The sequence below is a fragment of the Streptopelia decaocto genome (genome assembly GCF_964273445.1).
Source record: "Streptopelia decaocto genome assembly, chromosome: 5".
NCBI lineage: Eukaryota > Metazoa > Chordata > Aves > Columbiformes > Columbidae > Streptopelia > Streptopelia decaocto.
The window spans coordinates 11,419,385-11,435,262 of NC_138659.1; the positions used below are offsets into that span (position 1 = coordinate 11,419,385).

General features: G+C 41.1%; 1 protein-coding gene across 9 annotated transcripts in view; it reads left to right on the top strand.

Moving 5' to 3' along the window:
• The window catches only part of DOCK7 (dedicator of cytokinesis 7), a 103,823-nt gene that overhangs the window by 50,655 nt on the left and 37,290 nt on the right, over positions 1-15,878 (top strand). For all 9 annotated transcript variants that reach the window (XM_082053183.1, XM_082053184.1, XM_082053185.1 and 6 more), the window contains exons 15-22: positions 6,893-7,010; positions 7,605-7,675; positions 8,376-8,514; positions 8,702-8,803; positions 9,056-9,142; positions 9,896-10,127; positions 11,372-11,536; positions 12,443-12,612. In XM_082053183.1, coding sequence (XP_081909309.1) covers positions 6,893-7,010; positions 7,605-7,675; positions 8,376-8,514; positions 8,702-8,803; positions 9,056-9,142; positions 9,896-10,127; positions 11,372-11,536; positions 12,443-12,612 — 1,084 coding nt within the window. The remainder of the gene's footprint in view (positions 1-6,892; positions 7,011-7,604; positions 7,676-8,375; positions 8,515-8,701; positions 8,804-9,055; positions 9,143-9,895; positions 10,128-11,371; positions 11,537-12,442; positions 12,613-15,878) is intronic.

Consider the following 15,878-nt stretch of genomic DNA (forward strand, 5'->3'; position numbering starts at 1 on the left):
GGAAGATAAAACTGAGAGACGGGCATGGTGCTGATTAAACTGGTTCTGAACTTTTCCATCTGCCAGACTTTCTGTTATAAAAAGTTATTGATGACTTAGAGTTTTTCACACAATGCTTTTTAATAGGTTAGTTTTGGGTCATAATCCTGATAAGGACCTAAATTGCTTCTTGTTTGTGTTGTATGATTCCTTTTACTGCCTCGGAAGTATAGAAGGGTTTAGCGTACTTGAAGAGTGCTGGATGCTGTGTTTCAGGTTGTGCAGCTGCTTGGTAAGCTATGGAAGGGCAGAAAATTCCCAGATGATTCACACCGCTTGATTCTCATTTTGTACCATTTTCTGATGTAACTCATTGTGCTGCAGTGGATTTACTTGTCATCTAGTTCAGATTAAGTGAGAAAGAGGGAATTAGGTCCAGAGATTGCCTGGATGTGATTCTACTATGTTAAAGTTTGTGCAGGGTTTTATAAGGTTTGCACCATATAAAACGTATTCTTTAAGAGCTGCTTTCCAGAGGTGGATGAGATAAATAATATCTCGCTTACATTTCTCACCTTACCATTCTCTTTACTGTTTAAGATTCACACTACATAAAGCAAGTCTGCAGGTACTCTGAAATAAATGTCCTATTCTGCAGTGGGTCTCTGCATGGAAGCATGTATGTTTTTTGAGTAGCACTGCGGTATGAATGAAAGGTATTTTTCTTTCTGGAATCACTTATAGCAATCCAAGAAATCAGTCTATGCGTAATATAGTCTGTACTTTGCAGCGTTTTCAGGATTTTGTTTAATTCTTTTCTGTTTAATAATTCTTCTTCTGGTCTGGACCTTTTGTTGTTCATGTACATATGCACATATGATATGAAGCATCAATAGAAAAATTATTTTTAAAATGAAGTTGTTATATGATGAACTTCCTGTGTGATGGAGGCTTGATACTGTGCAGGTAACCTCCCTACCTATAATTAAGTAATGTGAAAGTATTTTAGATAATTGGTGGAGAATATTTCACAGCAGTATGATTAGTTATCTGATTTGCATGGCTTAGGGCTTTATTCCAGAGATCCAGCTTTGACAAGGTTGATTCTTTCACAAGGGATGTCCATGCGGTTCTAGTCTCTGAGAAGCTCTTCAGTGGAAGCCTATCATGCGTTATTAAAATCTGTATATTTTTTTCAGATTAGTTTCTAAAGAAACTAATCGAATCAGTATTTACTCAACCCTTCTAAAAATATGCTTAAAAAAAAGTGTTCAAACAGTTAGGGTTATTCATGGGACAGGAATCAGCCTGAAGGGTTTGCATTGAAATGTCATTCCTGCAGCATTTTCTCATTTGATGATATCAATGGAAATGTGTAAAAAGCTGTTCAAATGAGGAGGAAGAAAAAAGCATGTGCAGGGTCTGGACTGCTCTTATATTGTACCTTTGTGGGAAGTTCTTAGGGTTCTTAATACTTGAACTCTGAAAAGTTTGATAGTTTTTGCTTTGAATGGTAGACCGAGATACATAACACCTGATAATCCTATTTAAACACTTCCATCCACTTAAGTCCTATTTAAACACCTCCAGTGTTTAAAAGGTAAGATAAGCATGTGATTTTGAAGGATTTGTATTTTCTCATTGGGTTGTCACTTATGTAGATGAAGTCCAGGTATGGTTTTTATCTAGGCCTGACACTGCTCTGTAATAGGGAACAAAGTCCAGCCTCTGGCATCTGACACAGGGATTTTGAGCTGCAAAACCTGGAAGAACTGCTTGTAAAATTTTAATAAATAAATAAATATATATTTACATATATTTATATATATTTTTATATATTTATATATGTATATATACTTTATACAGTCCACTTCAAAGTACTTGAGTGGCTTTGGTTTTACAGGGTTTCAAATGAATCACTTTCTGGTTTAGCTATTACTCACAGTCAGAAGAAGTCTTTCTCAGTTTCGTTTTAAATAGTTTTGAAACTTTCCTAACCCCTTCACCCCCAAAAAACCTTTATTCTTAGCTTAGTCTTCAGAAAAACACAGAAAGTTACTCAAGAAATAGCAGTGACGAAGCAAGTGGAGATCAGACATTGAACCAGGTTTCTACAGCTGGAGAAGATGCTGCATCTCACTCTGTGCCTCCCGTTCCTGTGCCAGGGTGCTGCTCACACATGACACTACCAAAAGACACTTTTCCAGAGACAAAAGGCAGTCAAAATGCTCTGATGTCAAATATTAAACAAGCACAAGTAGCTGCCAAGCACGTTTCCATATTAGTGCCAATAAGTGATAAGCTCGCTATAAAAAAACACCCTTAGATATCACAGCAGTCACAGAGTATGTCAGCAAAGCAGGACACAGGCAAGCAAAGGGGAGAAGAACCTTCTGGTGTGATTAAACCATTGGATTCAGAAGCTGTAGAAACCCTAAGGGGGAATCCAGCCTCTGGGAGCTCTTAGCACAGGCAAGAAAAGATGTGTTATATATAACAAACACGATCCTGAAGATCTTTTGTGCAGCTGGGTGACCCTTATTAAATGGGCTTTAAATGATTTTTATAGTGGAAGTAAAGCAAAGAAAAAGGTCTCTGGGTTTTACCGAAAAGGGAAAGAGTTAGACATTCCCTCTAGGAGTTAGGATCAGCTCTTAAGGTTTTAATACCTTTATAAAGGGTTTTGCAAAATGGCTGCAATCACATTATATAAATATTTCGCGGAGTGCCTGGTGCCATTGATTCCATGGCTTGGGAAGCCTTTGAACTTTAGCCATTCACTTTATGAAGCTAAAAGTACTTTTGAGATCTGTTTGAGATAATAGCATAAGCTTTGCGTATGTTTTGCATAGCATTGTAATAAATGCACCAGACGCAAGTCCTTGGATTTAGAGCTTCTGGCTGAAACTTTTGTTGATAGCAATCTGTAAATAGTATCATCAAGAAGTAGCCGCTGAAAGCATAAGGACTAGCGGTCCTTTGGTTTAATCAGTGTATGCCCAGCATGGTTGTTGGTGTTGCAGTGTTATTTTCGTGATCAATCCCTTCTCCACCCTTTTTCTCTTCTGTAGAGAACTGACCACTGTGACATGAGACCTCCTCACAATATTTGGCCCACCAGAAAGTTGCTCTCTCCTCATGTTTCCCACCACTTTTTACAACAAAGGCCAGGGACTGTTTTTTCTTGATTTCTGGAGGCTACATTCAGTGCTGTGCCACTTTGCTTTGTCTTTAAAAGCCCAGCGGCTTCGATGTCCATCATCTCAATGAGGCAGCTTCTGCCATCACTTTGCACAGAAGTTGTTTCACTTTTTTTCTGAGGACAGTGGCTACATCTCTGATGTCTTACAAAGTCTATTTAGCCTAGGTTTTCGTACACACAAATAATAAGAACTTGAGATGTAATGCGTCAAAGGAAAGAGGGTAACAGAGAAGAAACAGAGAAGCCTCCCAGGGCAGCTGTAAAACAGGGACACTGGTTCCTTTAAGAAATTTATAATTTTCCTATTGTTTTTCATCTGTGAGTGTCTGTGGCTCCTGTAACTGTGCTTACAGCAGGCAGGAATATCTGCAACTTATACCTATGTAGGGTAAGGTAAAATTGGATTTTTTGTTTGAGATCACATTCTGATGTGCAAACAGGGGAATTTCCTCCCCTCTCTTTATTTAAATTCTCAACAAAAGGATGATATAGGAATCCTGTGGAGAGAAGCTGCCTGCACAGGAGCAAGCATTCAACTCTCGGCTGTCTTACAGTGGGATCTGTGCATCTGAACTCCCCTAACGAACGTGAGCTTCTTCCTAATGAAATGCAGGATATCGGGGTTGGTGCTGGTTGTTACTAATGCCAAGCCCGACATATAACATCAGCTCTAACATCTGTTTGTAGGGCTCTAGCACCCTCTTTCTAGAGTGGCATCCACCTCGTGAAATGTCTCCTTTGCTCCCAGCAGCAGAGGCAGTACGAGAACCACAAGCTCAGTCTAGATTAATCTCTGCTATTCAGCATAAATCAGTCCTAAGCGTAAGACTGCCTTTAATATAGGGATCCTGTAGCCTGGCTTCACAAATACATTAAATCCTTCTCTTAAGCACTAATAATACTTAATAAAAATTTTATGAGCAATGTACATTTTAGAGTAAATTTTCATATCCATTTTCATTTTAAAAAGAACATCGAGGAGCAAATGTATTCATGCCAGAACAAAGTAATTTAGTAGAGTCACAAAAACGGCACAGGCCCCCTCTGAGATAGTAAGAGAACCTTGAGTAGGCAAAGCGACCAGTGGGGATGAGATTCAAAAACTTAATTCAGCATGAAGGACTTGAAAGGGAAGAAATTCCCACATGCCAGCAAAGGATATTCCTCTGTCTGGCAGGGTGAAAAAGAGCCTGGCTTCGTAGTGCTGCCCCGTATAGCTTTCTGGAGCTGTACAGCTGGGCTGCTGCCTATAGGTACCAACCTGGAGGAGGGACCTTTTTTTTCAGGGGCTCTTAGAGAATTCCTCAGGACCAGCATTAGCTCGTGTCTTTGAGGTTGGGAAAACCCGTGGATATCGGGGAGTGAATGGAATTGCCATCAGAATCAAGTTCTCGGATGGGATTAATTTGCCGAAATGTTGACATAAAGTGCAACTTCTGACAGTCTAGGGCAGCCGACCTTCTTCTTCCCAGCTGGTCCTTCAGGAGAGTGACCCACTGCTGGCCCAGTGCAGGTGCTTCGAACATCCACGGCATCTAAAAACGCACCAGGTACCTTCACTGAGCAACCAAATCGCCGTTCTCATGACAATCAAAAAAAAAAAAGAATCTTTTTGTTTTCAGTCTACTGTTGCCAGCACTCCATAGTGGCTGCTTTATTACACTTAAAATGTTGTCCTGCTGTGCTCCTCACTGCAGTTTTCCGTGCCCATCTGTTGTATCTTGTCTCTCTGGGACAAGGAACAGTTGGAAACTACTTACAAATTGTATTTAGATTCACTGAATAGTTCCCGAAGGGGGACAGAGGGGAAGGAAGCCTCTTTTTCCTCTTGACTTGCAAGCCAGGGCTTGTTATGGAATTGGTTGCTTCAGTATTTGGGTAAATGCAATACGTCAGTCTTTTATCCCGAGCAGATGGAAGGCAGAAATGTGAACTTCTCACCTACCGTCGGGCTGCTGAGGAGCCCCTGGTGAGCATTGCTCTTGGTCCTTCTTATTGGAGCCGTAGGAGCCGGGATGTCCAAAGGGTAATGATGCTGGTCTGGTGGGCAGGGTGGTGTGGGAGATGGAGAGGGGATTTACAGGTGGTCTTTTTAAAGATGTTTAATAATTCACACACTTTTACTTATTTGGAGGCAAAAGAAGGTATATTTCCTTTGAATAATTGCATATGTTGAGTGGAACGTTTCAGAGGTTGTTGACTTTTTTGGTTTTGTAGGGACATGCAAGGGACTTTCTGTGGTATAAATTACTTGCTTAAAAGACAAGCGCAGGCTTGTAGTGGACAGTTTTGCTAATGTTAGTGAATGCAACTTGGGCTTTGTTGGCAGGGACTCAGCAGTGCTAAGCGGATGGAAAATATTGCCGAATTTTGCATCTTAGAATTGAATAGAGTAGAATAATTTCAGTTGGAAGAGATCCTCGGGATCATCGAGTCCAACCATACCCTAACTCTAGCACTAAATCATGTCCCTAAGAACCTCGTCTAAACACCTTTTAAGCCCCTCCAGGGATGGTGACTCCACCACTGCCCTGGGCAGCCTGTTCCAATGCCCGACAGCCCTTTCCAGGAAGAATTTTTTCCTGATGTCCAATCTAAACCTCCCCTGGTGCAACTTGAGGCCGTTTCCTCTTGTCCTATCACTTGCTATCACTGTTGTGTTTAAAGTAATCATAGAGTTGGAGAAATGGACCTGGAAGAGGCCTCCAAAATGTGTGCCCCCGTGCCCCTGGCAAAGGTTGAGGTTGTCTATAAACTGATCCGGACAGGTGTCTGCCTCACCTATCCTCAAAAAATAGCGGAAAATGGAGATTTCACGTCCTCACTGGGCAGTTTATTCTACTGCTCAGCTAGCCTTACAGTCAGAACATTTTCCCTCATACCTCACCTAAATCTCCAGTGCTGCAGTTTCAGCCCAGTATGCCCTGTCATATTCTCTGTGGATGTGATCGTGATTTAATCACTTTGATCTTTGCAGCTGTTCTTTAGATACCTGGGAGTGTTGACATTAGCCATGGCCCCAGCTGTTCCCTCAAAACTAAACACTCCTGGCTTGGTCTGGCCATCCCCGCTGTTGGCCAAAGCTCCCAGCTATTCTTGTGTCTCTACTGTGAGTTTTAGTTGATTCTCATCCTTCCCAAAGTGTGGTGTTCAAGTGTGAAACTGGAGACACCATGACCTGGGTCATTGCGAAGATTGCATGTCATCTGTTGAAGCTGCAGATTCCCGTTTAGTTAAATCTGTTTTCAGAGAAGAGGTGTAACCTGAAGTCATCCTGATGTAAGAGATTAAAAATGAAGAAAGAAAAAGAAACAAGGACAGGTCACAAGGAAGTTATTGAACAGAAACCAACACTTTGTGTTAAGCAAATAAACATTTCTCAGTGCTTTTCTATTCGTATGTTTTCTTACCACTTGAACTTCTTAGATTGTACAATCACTATAAAATTTTTAGATATATTTTCCAAGCACCCTTATAAGCAGGAACTATTTCAAAATACTATGGCAGTTTAAAAAATACAATTTTTGATGTCTAAAATAAGGAGTCATTCTGAAAATGCTTGTGCGCTTTTCTTGGATAGAAGACCATGTGGCCAACAGAAAACGTCAAACCATTCACTTTGACTCAGATCGTTTCCATGGAGGTTTAAATAACAGATTAATAAAGATTAAACCCTCTCATTCTCGCACTTGATGCCTTTGTCTCTTGCAGGAATCTTCTTTACGTCTACCCTCAGAGTCTTAACTTCGCCAACCGCCAAGGATCTGCCAGGAACATCACTGTAAAGGTCCAGTTCATGTATGGAGAGGACACCAGCAACGCGATGCCGGTGAGGGGGGGACTCTGTGCTCCATGTGAATGCTACATGCCACAAGGCAGAGTACACGTTGCAGTCGTAAAATCCCTGTGTTAAAGAAAACCTCACTGAAATATATTTCAAAATAGCAAGTTCAGGGGAATATAAAATGGCAATATTTCAGAACAAAGAGTAGATTTGTGTAGAGTTCGTAGAGCAACAGTGTAGTAGCTAGTATTTTTAATCTGAAATGTTTGCAGTGGACACCCTTGTGTTTGGAACAGCATCTTTGCTTCCATGCCAAAAAAATGAAAGGTGATACTTATACTTACATTAGAGCCAGAAGTGACCAGCACTGGGTGAAGATCTGTGTAGGATTGGTTACAGTCATCATTTCTTCAGCCAGGTCTGTGTGCATGTGTAACTGGGATTATTAAAACTGTGAACTCTTCAGTGACCGAGTAAAACATTGCATGTAAGTGAAGGGGCATGTAACAAGCAGATGTAACTGTACACAGCTTCAGAGACTTGTGAATGAAACTGTAAATGTCTCTGCAGGATTATGAAAAAAATTCTTGGCACAGTCTTACAAGATTTCTGTGTTGTTGTTTTTTTTCTTTGTGGCAGGTCATCTTTGGCAAATCAAGCTGTCCTGAATTTTCCAAAGAAGCGTACACAGCTGTGGTATATCACAACAGGTAAAATACATGGCAGCTTGTGAAAGATGTTGCCCTGTATGGGTAGTGTGATCCCACCCAAAGGAAGTTTTACTGATGTAAAATTATTTAACGGTGACTATCTACATAGCACCCTCAACAACTGCAGTGGTAGCTGATACTGTAGAGTTTTGTGATAACTAGGAGGTGGAGTCTTTGTTTGATCTGGTACAAATCAAGAGTATTTTATCAGGGACTATGATCATGAGCACGTAGCCCAGTTCAGCAGATGCTGTTAAGTGCAAGCTTCAAGTTAGTAGGCATGAAGATCTACATTATAAACTCATGTTAGCATGTACGTTGTGATTTTGATGGAGCCATTTAGGCTTTAATTAGAAACTGGAATTACTTGGTCTTGAAAATAATTTTGTTGAGGTAAGGATTGCTGAATCTGGCCTTGAGGTGTTGATAGTCCTTGTAACTCTTCCAGCGAGAGGTATCCCAGCAGAGAATCCTGTCCTGCAGGCTGGGGGTTGTGGTGGTCTCCACCTTGAGACAAGAGTTTATTGCTCATGGGGAGCAGCGAAAATGAAATTCAGAAAATGAAGCTTTAACCCCTGGGATAGTCCATAAACTTCCTTCCCCCCAGATACATTAACTCCAAGGAATTAGAGTTGAGCATGAGATAGTAAAGCACATGGTTTGTATTGGTGATTCAGCTGAGCGTCTGGTCTCTGCACAGATCGCCTGATTTTCATGAGGAAATCAAGATTAAGCTTCCAGCCACTTTAACTGATCACCACCACCTGCTTTTCACCTTCTACCATGTCAGCTGCCAGCAGAAACAAAACACTCCCCTGGAGACTCCAGTTGGATACACTGTGAGTGGCTTTCAGTCTTTGTGTTTCAGCACCAGGTATATTCGTAATCCAGTTGTTTGCAATTTTTTCAGCATTGCTGTCAGCTCATACACCATTGCAGAATTTGACAGTCAAGCTTGCAAAGTTCAAAAAAGCCTTAGAAAAATATGTTTTTGTTTTTTCTTTTGTTAATTCCTTCTCCTTAAAGTGGATACCAATGCTTCAAAATGGACGGTTAAAGACCGGTCAGTTCTGCCTCCCTGTTTCACTGGAAAAACCACCACAGGCTTATTCAGTGCTGTCTCCAGAGGTGAGTTGTTCTTCATGCAGGAGAATACTTCTGTTAAAAAGTGAAAGAATGCATGTGTGTGTGTGCATGTGTATTTTTAACTCATAGGTTATTTCTTAACTATTGTTAATTTTAGACAGGTGTGTGTGTGTTTGTGTGTGGGCACATGTGTGTGATCTGACAATAAAATCAAAAGAAATGGCACTTGTAATTAGAAATGCCTTAGCTCTGGTTTCTGGCACATCCTCAGCTCATCTTTCTGTTAACCTACAGGTTCCGCTCCCTGGGATGAAGTGGGTGGATAACCACAAAGGGGTTTTCAACGTAGAAGTTGTCGCTGTATCATCCCTCCACACTCAGGTAAATGTTAAGAGCAGTCATTGAAATAAAAAGAGTTTGATAGTCTTTTGACAGTTGAAACACTGTCAAAGTTGATACTGTGAAGAGTATAGTAATTACTTGTAGTGAAATTACAATCTTATTTTCAGTTCTGAGCAAGCAGACCTGTTATTCCACATTCTGCTGTGAGTATATTTGAGAAATTCTGCTTAAAGATGTGAGCAGTTTGGCCTTTATTCACAGGGAGTGAATGGCCAACAGCGTTTTCAGACCTCAGACTGTTGTTTTTAATACAACAGATCTAATGTACAGTCCAAGCATATGATGTTTTCTTGTTTTTTCTTTTCCTCTGTGCCTCTTTTGTTTCACCATGTATTTTCCATCTTTCTTTGATTTGGAAAGAAAGATGGCAGTCATTTTGACTAATCATTTCAACTTTAGTTTTATTAATTCCCAGTATGTCATTTGGTGGGGTTTTTTGTGTATTCTATTTGTGTTGTAAATAGTAACATAATTTTAGTACGTTTTGGTCTGTTTTACTAACAGTCTGTGGGTCCTCTATTTTTGTGCTGACAACCTCTGGACATTGGCTGATTTTAGTTGAATTAGACATGTGGGCAGAGCTCTCCAAGATGTTGAGTTTCTGCTGATTTTTTGAGATTAAATGGTCAGGCAGAAGAATGAGGGAGAGAATCCATGAGGGGCAAATCCATAGAAAGCAGAGTTACTTTTGGAACTTCTTGCTGATTATAGGTTTTTTTTGCTTGTATGTAGGACCCTTACCTCGACAAGTTCTTTGCACTTGTCCATGCTCTGGATGAGCACATGTTCCCTGTGCGAATAGGAGATATGAGAATTATGGAAAACAACTTGGAAAATGAACTGAAGAGCAGCATTTCAGCTTTAAATTCCTCTCAACTGGAGCCGGTAGTGCGATTTCTTCATCTCCTGCTTGACAAACTGATTCTCCTGGTAGTAAGACCTCCTGTCATTGCAGGCCAAATAGGTATTCTTTTTAAGTTTTATAGAGAATTACATAGCTGAAAGTTTGACACTTCCAATTTTATCATATTTATGTATAAAATAAAAAGTCCAGTTTTATGCTTTATTTTTGTGCCACTAATATACCCTTGTATCTTCAAAATAAAACATGCTGGCATCGAGATTGGTGGTGATATACACAGAGTAATATCTAATACAGAGGTTTCCAAGAATGGCTAGTAATTTGATGTCCAAGTTGAGACACCAGAAAGAGGTCTGGCTTTCATGAGCTGGGTGCAGCATTTTCTTAGTGCCGGAGCCTATTAAGGTGTCACCACGCTGATATTCAGAAACTAAGAACTTCAACCTTACTAGTCACCTTGGAAAATCATGAAGGTAGGTCAGATAAGAGGATACAGATGCTGTGTGTTCTTCCAGCTATTGTGGGTCTGATACTGTCAGTATGAATCATCATTCCTTTAGCACCCTGTTATGGGTTGTGCTCTGGCAGTATAAAAAATCTCAGGTGGAAGTCAGGATTAGTTCCTTGGTATTTAAAATGGCAATTGAGAGCTTTTTAGGAAACTTGAGTTTGGACATGCTGCTTTAAATACAGCAGTTGTTTATTTTGGAAAGGTTATCTTTTTTTATTTTACATTTTTAAGCTGTTTCACTTTTCAAATGTTCTGTATTGGTTTAGTTTGTCTGTATGGACCATTGAGGACATTAGTGTCTAGTTTTTTACAAAACTACGATTTACAGTCTCCAGCAGCTGTCTGCTTCATCCCTTATTTGTTCGAAATATCTGCCTTGGTCCACGTGTAGATTTCTGTGGTCATTTTTGGAACAGGTTTTTTTTCCAATTGTTCTTTTTGATGCAGCTTATGTTTTGGCTAAGGCTTAAATGGAGGAAATAATTAACTGAGAAAAGTGTGATAAATATCCAAAGGATATTATCCATCAATTAAACAAGGACTTGATCTCATTACCATTGCAGTTGATGACCAAAGTTGGTCTGATTCCAGAAATCAGGCCTAAGTTGATTAAATTTGTTATTAATAAAATTGAAGCTTATCACCTCAACACCTGTCCTCCTGTCAAGCTGTTTATTAGGCCCAGTTCAAACCCCAGGTTCAGTTTTCATGAGAAATGCTTCCTATACTCTTGACAAGCTTCACTATGTATATTTTAGAAGGTGAACAAAATGCACATTTAGGATTTGCTCATGGGTATGTCTACAGTTTAAACCTCCTCACTTATCACTTTCAGTTAACCTGGGTCAAGCATCTTTCGAAGCGATGGCATCCATCATAAACCGGCTTCACAAGAACTTGGATGGAAACCAGGACCAGCACGGCAGAAACAGCCTTCTCGCTTCCTATATTTATTATGTTTTTCGCCTACCAAATACCTATCCCAACTCACCATCACCAGGTATCTCTTTTATTTCGAGTCACAGTTTGTTAAAAGTGGCAGAAATTGCCTGCTGGCAGGTGCTCTGGAGCTCCAACTGTATGGCTGGATCCCAGCCAAGCCCTATTATTAACTTTTTCTACAATCCACTGTAGCCATTTACAAGATGAGTTTAATTACAGTTAGCCATGTCAGAGATTTAACTGTTTGATGATCTTAAATAACAGTATCACTACTGAAAAACTGTGAGGTTAAATTATGGCAAAATACTTGTTTTTTAGTTTTGTTTTCAGTGGCAAGTAGACAGACATAGAACACTCCTGGCCTCTCCTGCTTCCCAGTCTCCCTCACTAGTAGTTTTGAACTTTCATCCAGTTCCAGCAAAAGTTGATATGCTGGTAGAGTAGTGTGATATTCTTGAAAACTAATGTCTGGGTATGGGAGGGAAGCAAATTAATTCCACCCTTGCTGAGAACAAGGGATGTATCTGTATGTGGAGGAGGCGGTGTGAGTGACAGCCACAGAAAACTGGGCTTTGGAAGAGCTGTTGTGCACAGCACTTGCTTCTTGCATGGAGCAGAAAACCTCTGGGAGGGGTTGGGAAGGTTGTGTACTTAAAATTGTGCCCAGTTCAGTGGTTTTTGAGTCTGAGGTCTGGCAAATAGCCCTTTAATTAAAGACATACCTCACACTGGCTGCCTAAATCCACAGAAAGCTTCCTGCTTCCCACAGATTGACGGATAAAATAGCTTTTTAATCCCATCCCTTTCTCCCTGCTGCTTGCCTGGGAGAATCAGGCAGGGGAAGGCACAGGGAAGGTTTCATTACTAGCTGTACAAAGGATTTGCTGCCTCAGACTGGTGTAAACATCGGGGATCAAGGCTCTGGGCGATGTTCTAATAGGGATGTTCTTTGATGACATTGCAGGTCCTGGTGGCTTGGGGGGATCGGTGCATTACGCCACCATGGCTCGATCTGCCGTCCGACCAGCGAGCCTGAACTTGAACCGCTCGCGGAGCCTTAGCAACAGCAACCCAGACATATCTGGGACCCCCACCTCGCCGGACGATGAAGTTCGCTCCATCATTGGCAGTAAGGTACGCGGGCGCCACTGAGGGTCTTGCGGGAACTTCAGCATCTTTTATTTAACCTTTAACGAAATAACGGGGAAGTTTCTGTGGTGTTTTTTTTTTTCTATGAAAAGATGTTCTTACTAATGGCTCCTTCTCAGACTTTTTCTGTCAGTTACTGATAACACTCCTGAAACTCCACTCCTTGAAAATAGTTGCTGATCTCTCTGACTTGCTGGAGACCATCCTGGCAGTGTTAGTTCCATATGTGTGGTGGCCAGGGGCAAGAGAATGGATTTACCACCTCACTTTACACAGGGCCAGCTGCTGTATTCTCTCACCAGCTCTGTTACATCTCCCCAAATCTTACATCCTCTACCTTGTTGCCCTGTGGTCCCACACTTGCCTCCCAAACCAAAACTCTCTCTTCTCCTCTGCGTTCAGCACTAACTGCTGCTCAGATGCTTTCTCTACTACTTGTGTCCAGAGCAGGTATCATGCACACAGCAGGAGTATTCCTGCTCCCTGCACAGGCCAGAGACGATTTTGGATGATTAGTGAGTGAGCTGTAGTCTGGCTGACTGAGCTGCAGTGTGAACTTACGGTGTGATAACTGTACCCACCATGGCTCCCCCAACCTATAAGTGACTTTCGTAGAATCATAGGATGGTTTGGGTGGGAAGGGACCTTCCCAGCTCTCCCAGTGCCACCCCTGCCATGAGCAGGGACATCTTCACCAGCTCAGGTTGCTCAGAGCCCCGTCCAGCCTGGCCTGGGATGTCTCCAGGGATGGGGCATCCACCACCTCTCTGGCCAACCTGGACCGGTGTTTCATTAGTGCAGAGCATCTGGCATGGTCTTACTTTGGCTTTTAAGAGCTCAGTATATGCAGAAAGGCCCATCCCTCTCTGGTGACTTCCCAGTACACAGGACTGCTACAGTTCTGATTTGAACACTTCCCTCTTCTGCCTAAAATATGTGGGATGAGCCAGCACAAACCTGCTGTGTGGATAATTCCCTTCCCTGAGAGGGCTGCCTTAGCTTGATTGGGGTTCTCTTTTTTAATCTTCAAACTGTGATAACTTACACCAAGGTGAGGCTTTCTTACCTGTGACCCATCGCTCTTCCGGCACAGATGAATTCCTGAGCCCTTTCAGAGATCTGTTACGTTCGATCCTTTGGAATCAGTGAGCAAGTTTGTCAGTAAAGCCATCAGCCTGACCAGACAGGCTTGGCACTGCTTGGTCCTGGTTTTATAAGAGCGAGAAAAACATAGTTTCAGAAAGAGGTTACCGATTTTAAATGAATAACAACATAAGTTGCTGACCAAATAAGAGACTGAGGTGTGGGCAGGCAAATCATTATTTCTTACATCAAAGTTTGGACTTAAAAGTCTTAAAATATTTTAAAGACCACTTCAGTATCTTGCTAATTAAACAACCCTGACCTTTTGTGAAATGCCATAGGCACTGATGTGCATATGGAATTTACACAGGCTATCAGAAGTTTAATGCATGCTGGCTTAGTGAATAATGTCACAATACAAAATGAACAGAGCTTTTCTTGTAGAGATGTACTCTAGGCTTTAAAGAGAATCCTATTCTGTGGATAATTGTTAAGGGAAAAGTTTCCTTTAGGGCAGTCTTGAGCGTCAGAAATTAAGCTCAGTCCTGACTACACAGAATTTTGGTTGAACAGAATTTTTTTCTGCTTGTTAGCAGACAAAAATAAGACACTTCTTGAGATCCTGAAATGAGTAAAAGGGTGCAATAATTCCTGGTCTGTTTCTCTGAGTAATGGCTTAGGCAAATATACCCAAATAGGGAACCTGAACTTCAAACTAGAATTTATCGTGGGAGATTTCTGCTTTAAAAATAAGTAAATAAATAGTGTTTCGTTGTTTGATGGAAGTTTTTGGAGTCCAATCCTAAATTGTTTTTTATTGTAATGTAAGATATTTGATAAGTTGAGTCAATATGCTTTAAGTCTCCCCTATATCACCTTCTTTCTTAATTCCAAGAATTCGAATAGCCATCCTCTTTACAGAATTTGGAAGATCTCTGTTTATTTTCATAACAGAGGAGATTTCAGGCCTGTCACTTATTTTGCCTTCATTTATTAATTGAGCCCATGTGCTAAAGCAAATTTATTAAGTGTCTAAAAAGACCTGTGATAAGATTTTACACTTTAAATGTTCCTGAAATGTTGGAGATGTGCTGGGAAAACAAAGGATTGTGGAGTTTCATTGCTCTGACGGGATTTTCACATACGTGTGTTATGTTCCTGCACAGATCCAGCTGTGCAGGTTGAACCCCAGAGACAGAACAGAATTTAATAGCAGTGTTGTGAACTTCTGAGTGACTCTGTCAAGCAAAAGGAAGAAGCTCCTGTACTCTTATTTTCCAAGGGGGAAAAATCTTTCCCTTTTCAAATTTTTACAATATGACTTCTGCTTCTGCAAACACAGTATATGTTCAACTTTATCCTCAAGACCAGAGCAACTTGATTAGAAAGCTTGTGAGCAGAATTGTGAGTGTGATCAGGTCTAATTTTGAAAATGCCGTTATTTTACAAAACATAAGGTTAGTTCAGCATTCTGCGAAGTCCTTTCGGCTTTAATTCACTGTGAGCAAAATAAAGCATGTTTATGGGTCTGAGCAGGGCAGAGAGCTTTGATTTATTTCTTTCAAAAAGTAACTGAGATTAAAATTCTCTCTTTATGTGTGTTAAGTATTTTTTTATTGGACATATTAAGCAAAATTACAGCGTTGCTGTACTCTGCGTAGAGGATAGCTCAGTGGATTAATGGTTCGAATCCCAGGATACAGCTCTCATGCTGGGTTCAACCTTGAGGTGGATTTTTCTTGGCTGAGAGAAGCAGATTGTTGGGCTTGCTGGACTTTGCAGCTGGTTATAATCGCTGCAATGAAATGGGCTGCACCTTTGCTTCATGGATTGGGAAAAAGCCCTAAGTTGGCACAGAAACCGGGATGAAAGCTCTCACTCAGGTGAGGGTTGAAATCCAGGTGTGGAATTTATAAGGAACTGCTATTTGGCTGTGGCATTGCAAAACTGCCTCTGTTAGAACTGGTTCCAGGGACCCAGGAAAATCCACTGCATCCCACTGAGTGTTCCTGACTTGGGAGCAGCCTGGATGACAAACACATTTTAATTTTTCCTTTTTGTATTTCTGAGTGGCTTGAGAGGAAAAGGGAGCAGAGGGAGAGGAGGGATCCACAGTCATTTTGCCCATATGATCCATTGCAGGAGTAGAACTTGAAGTACAAAATAGA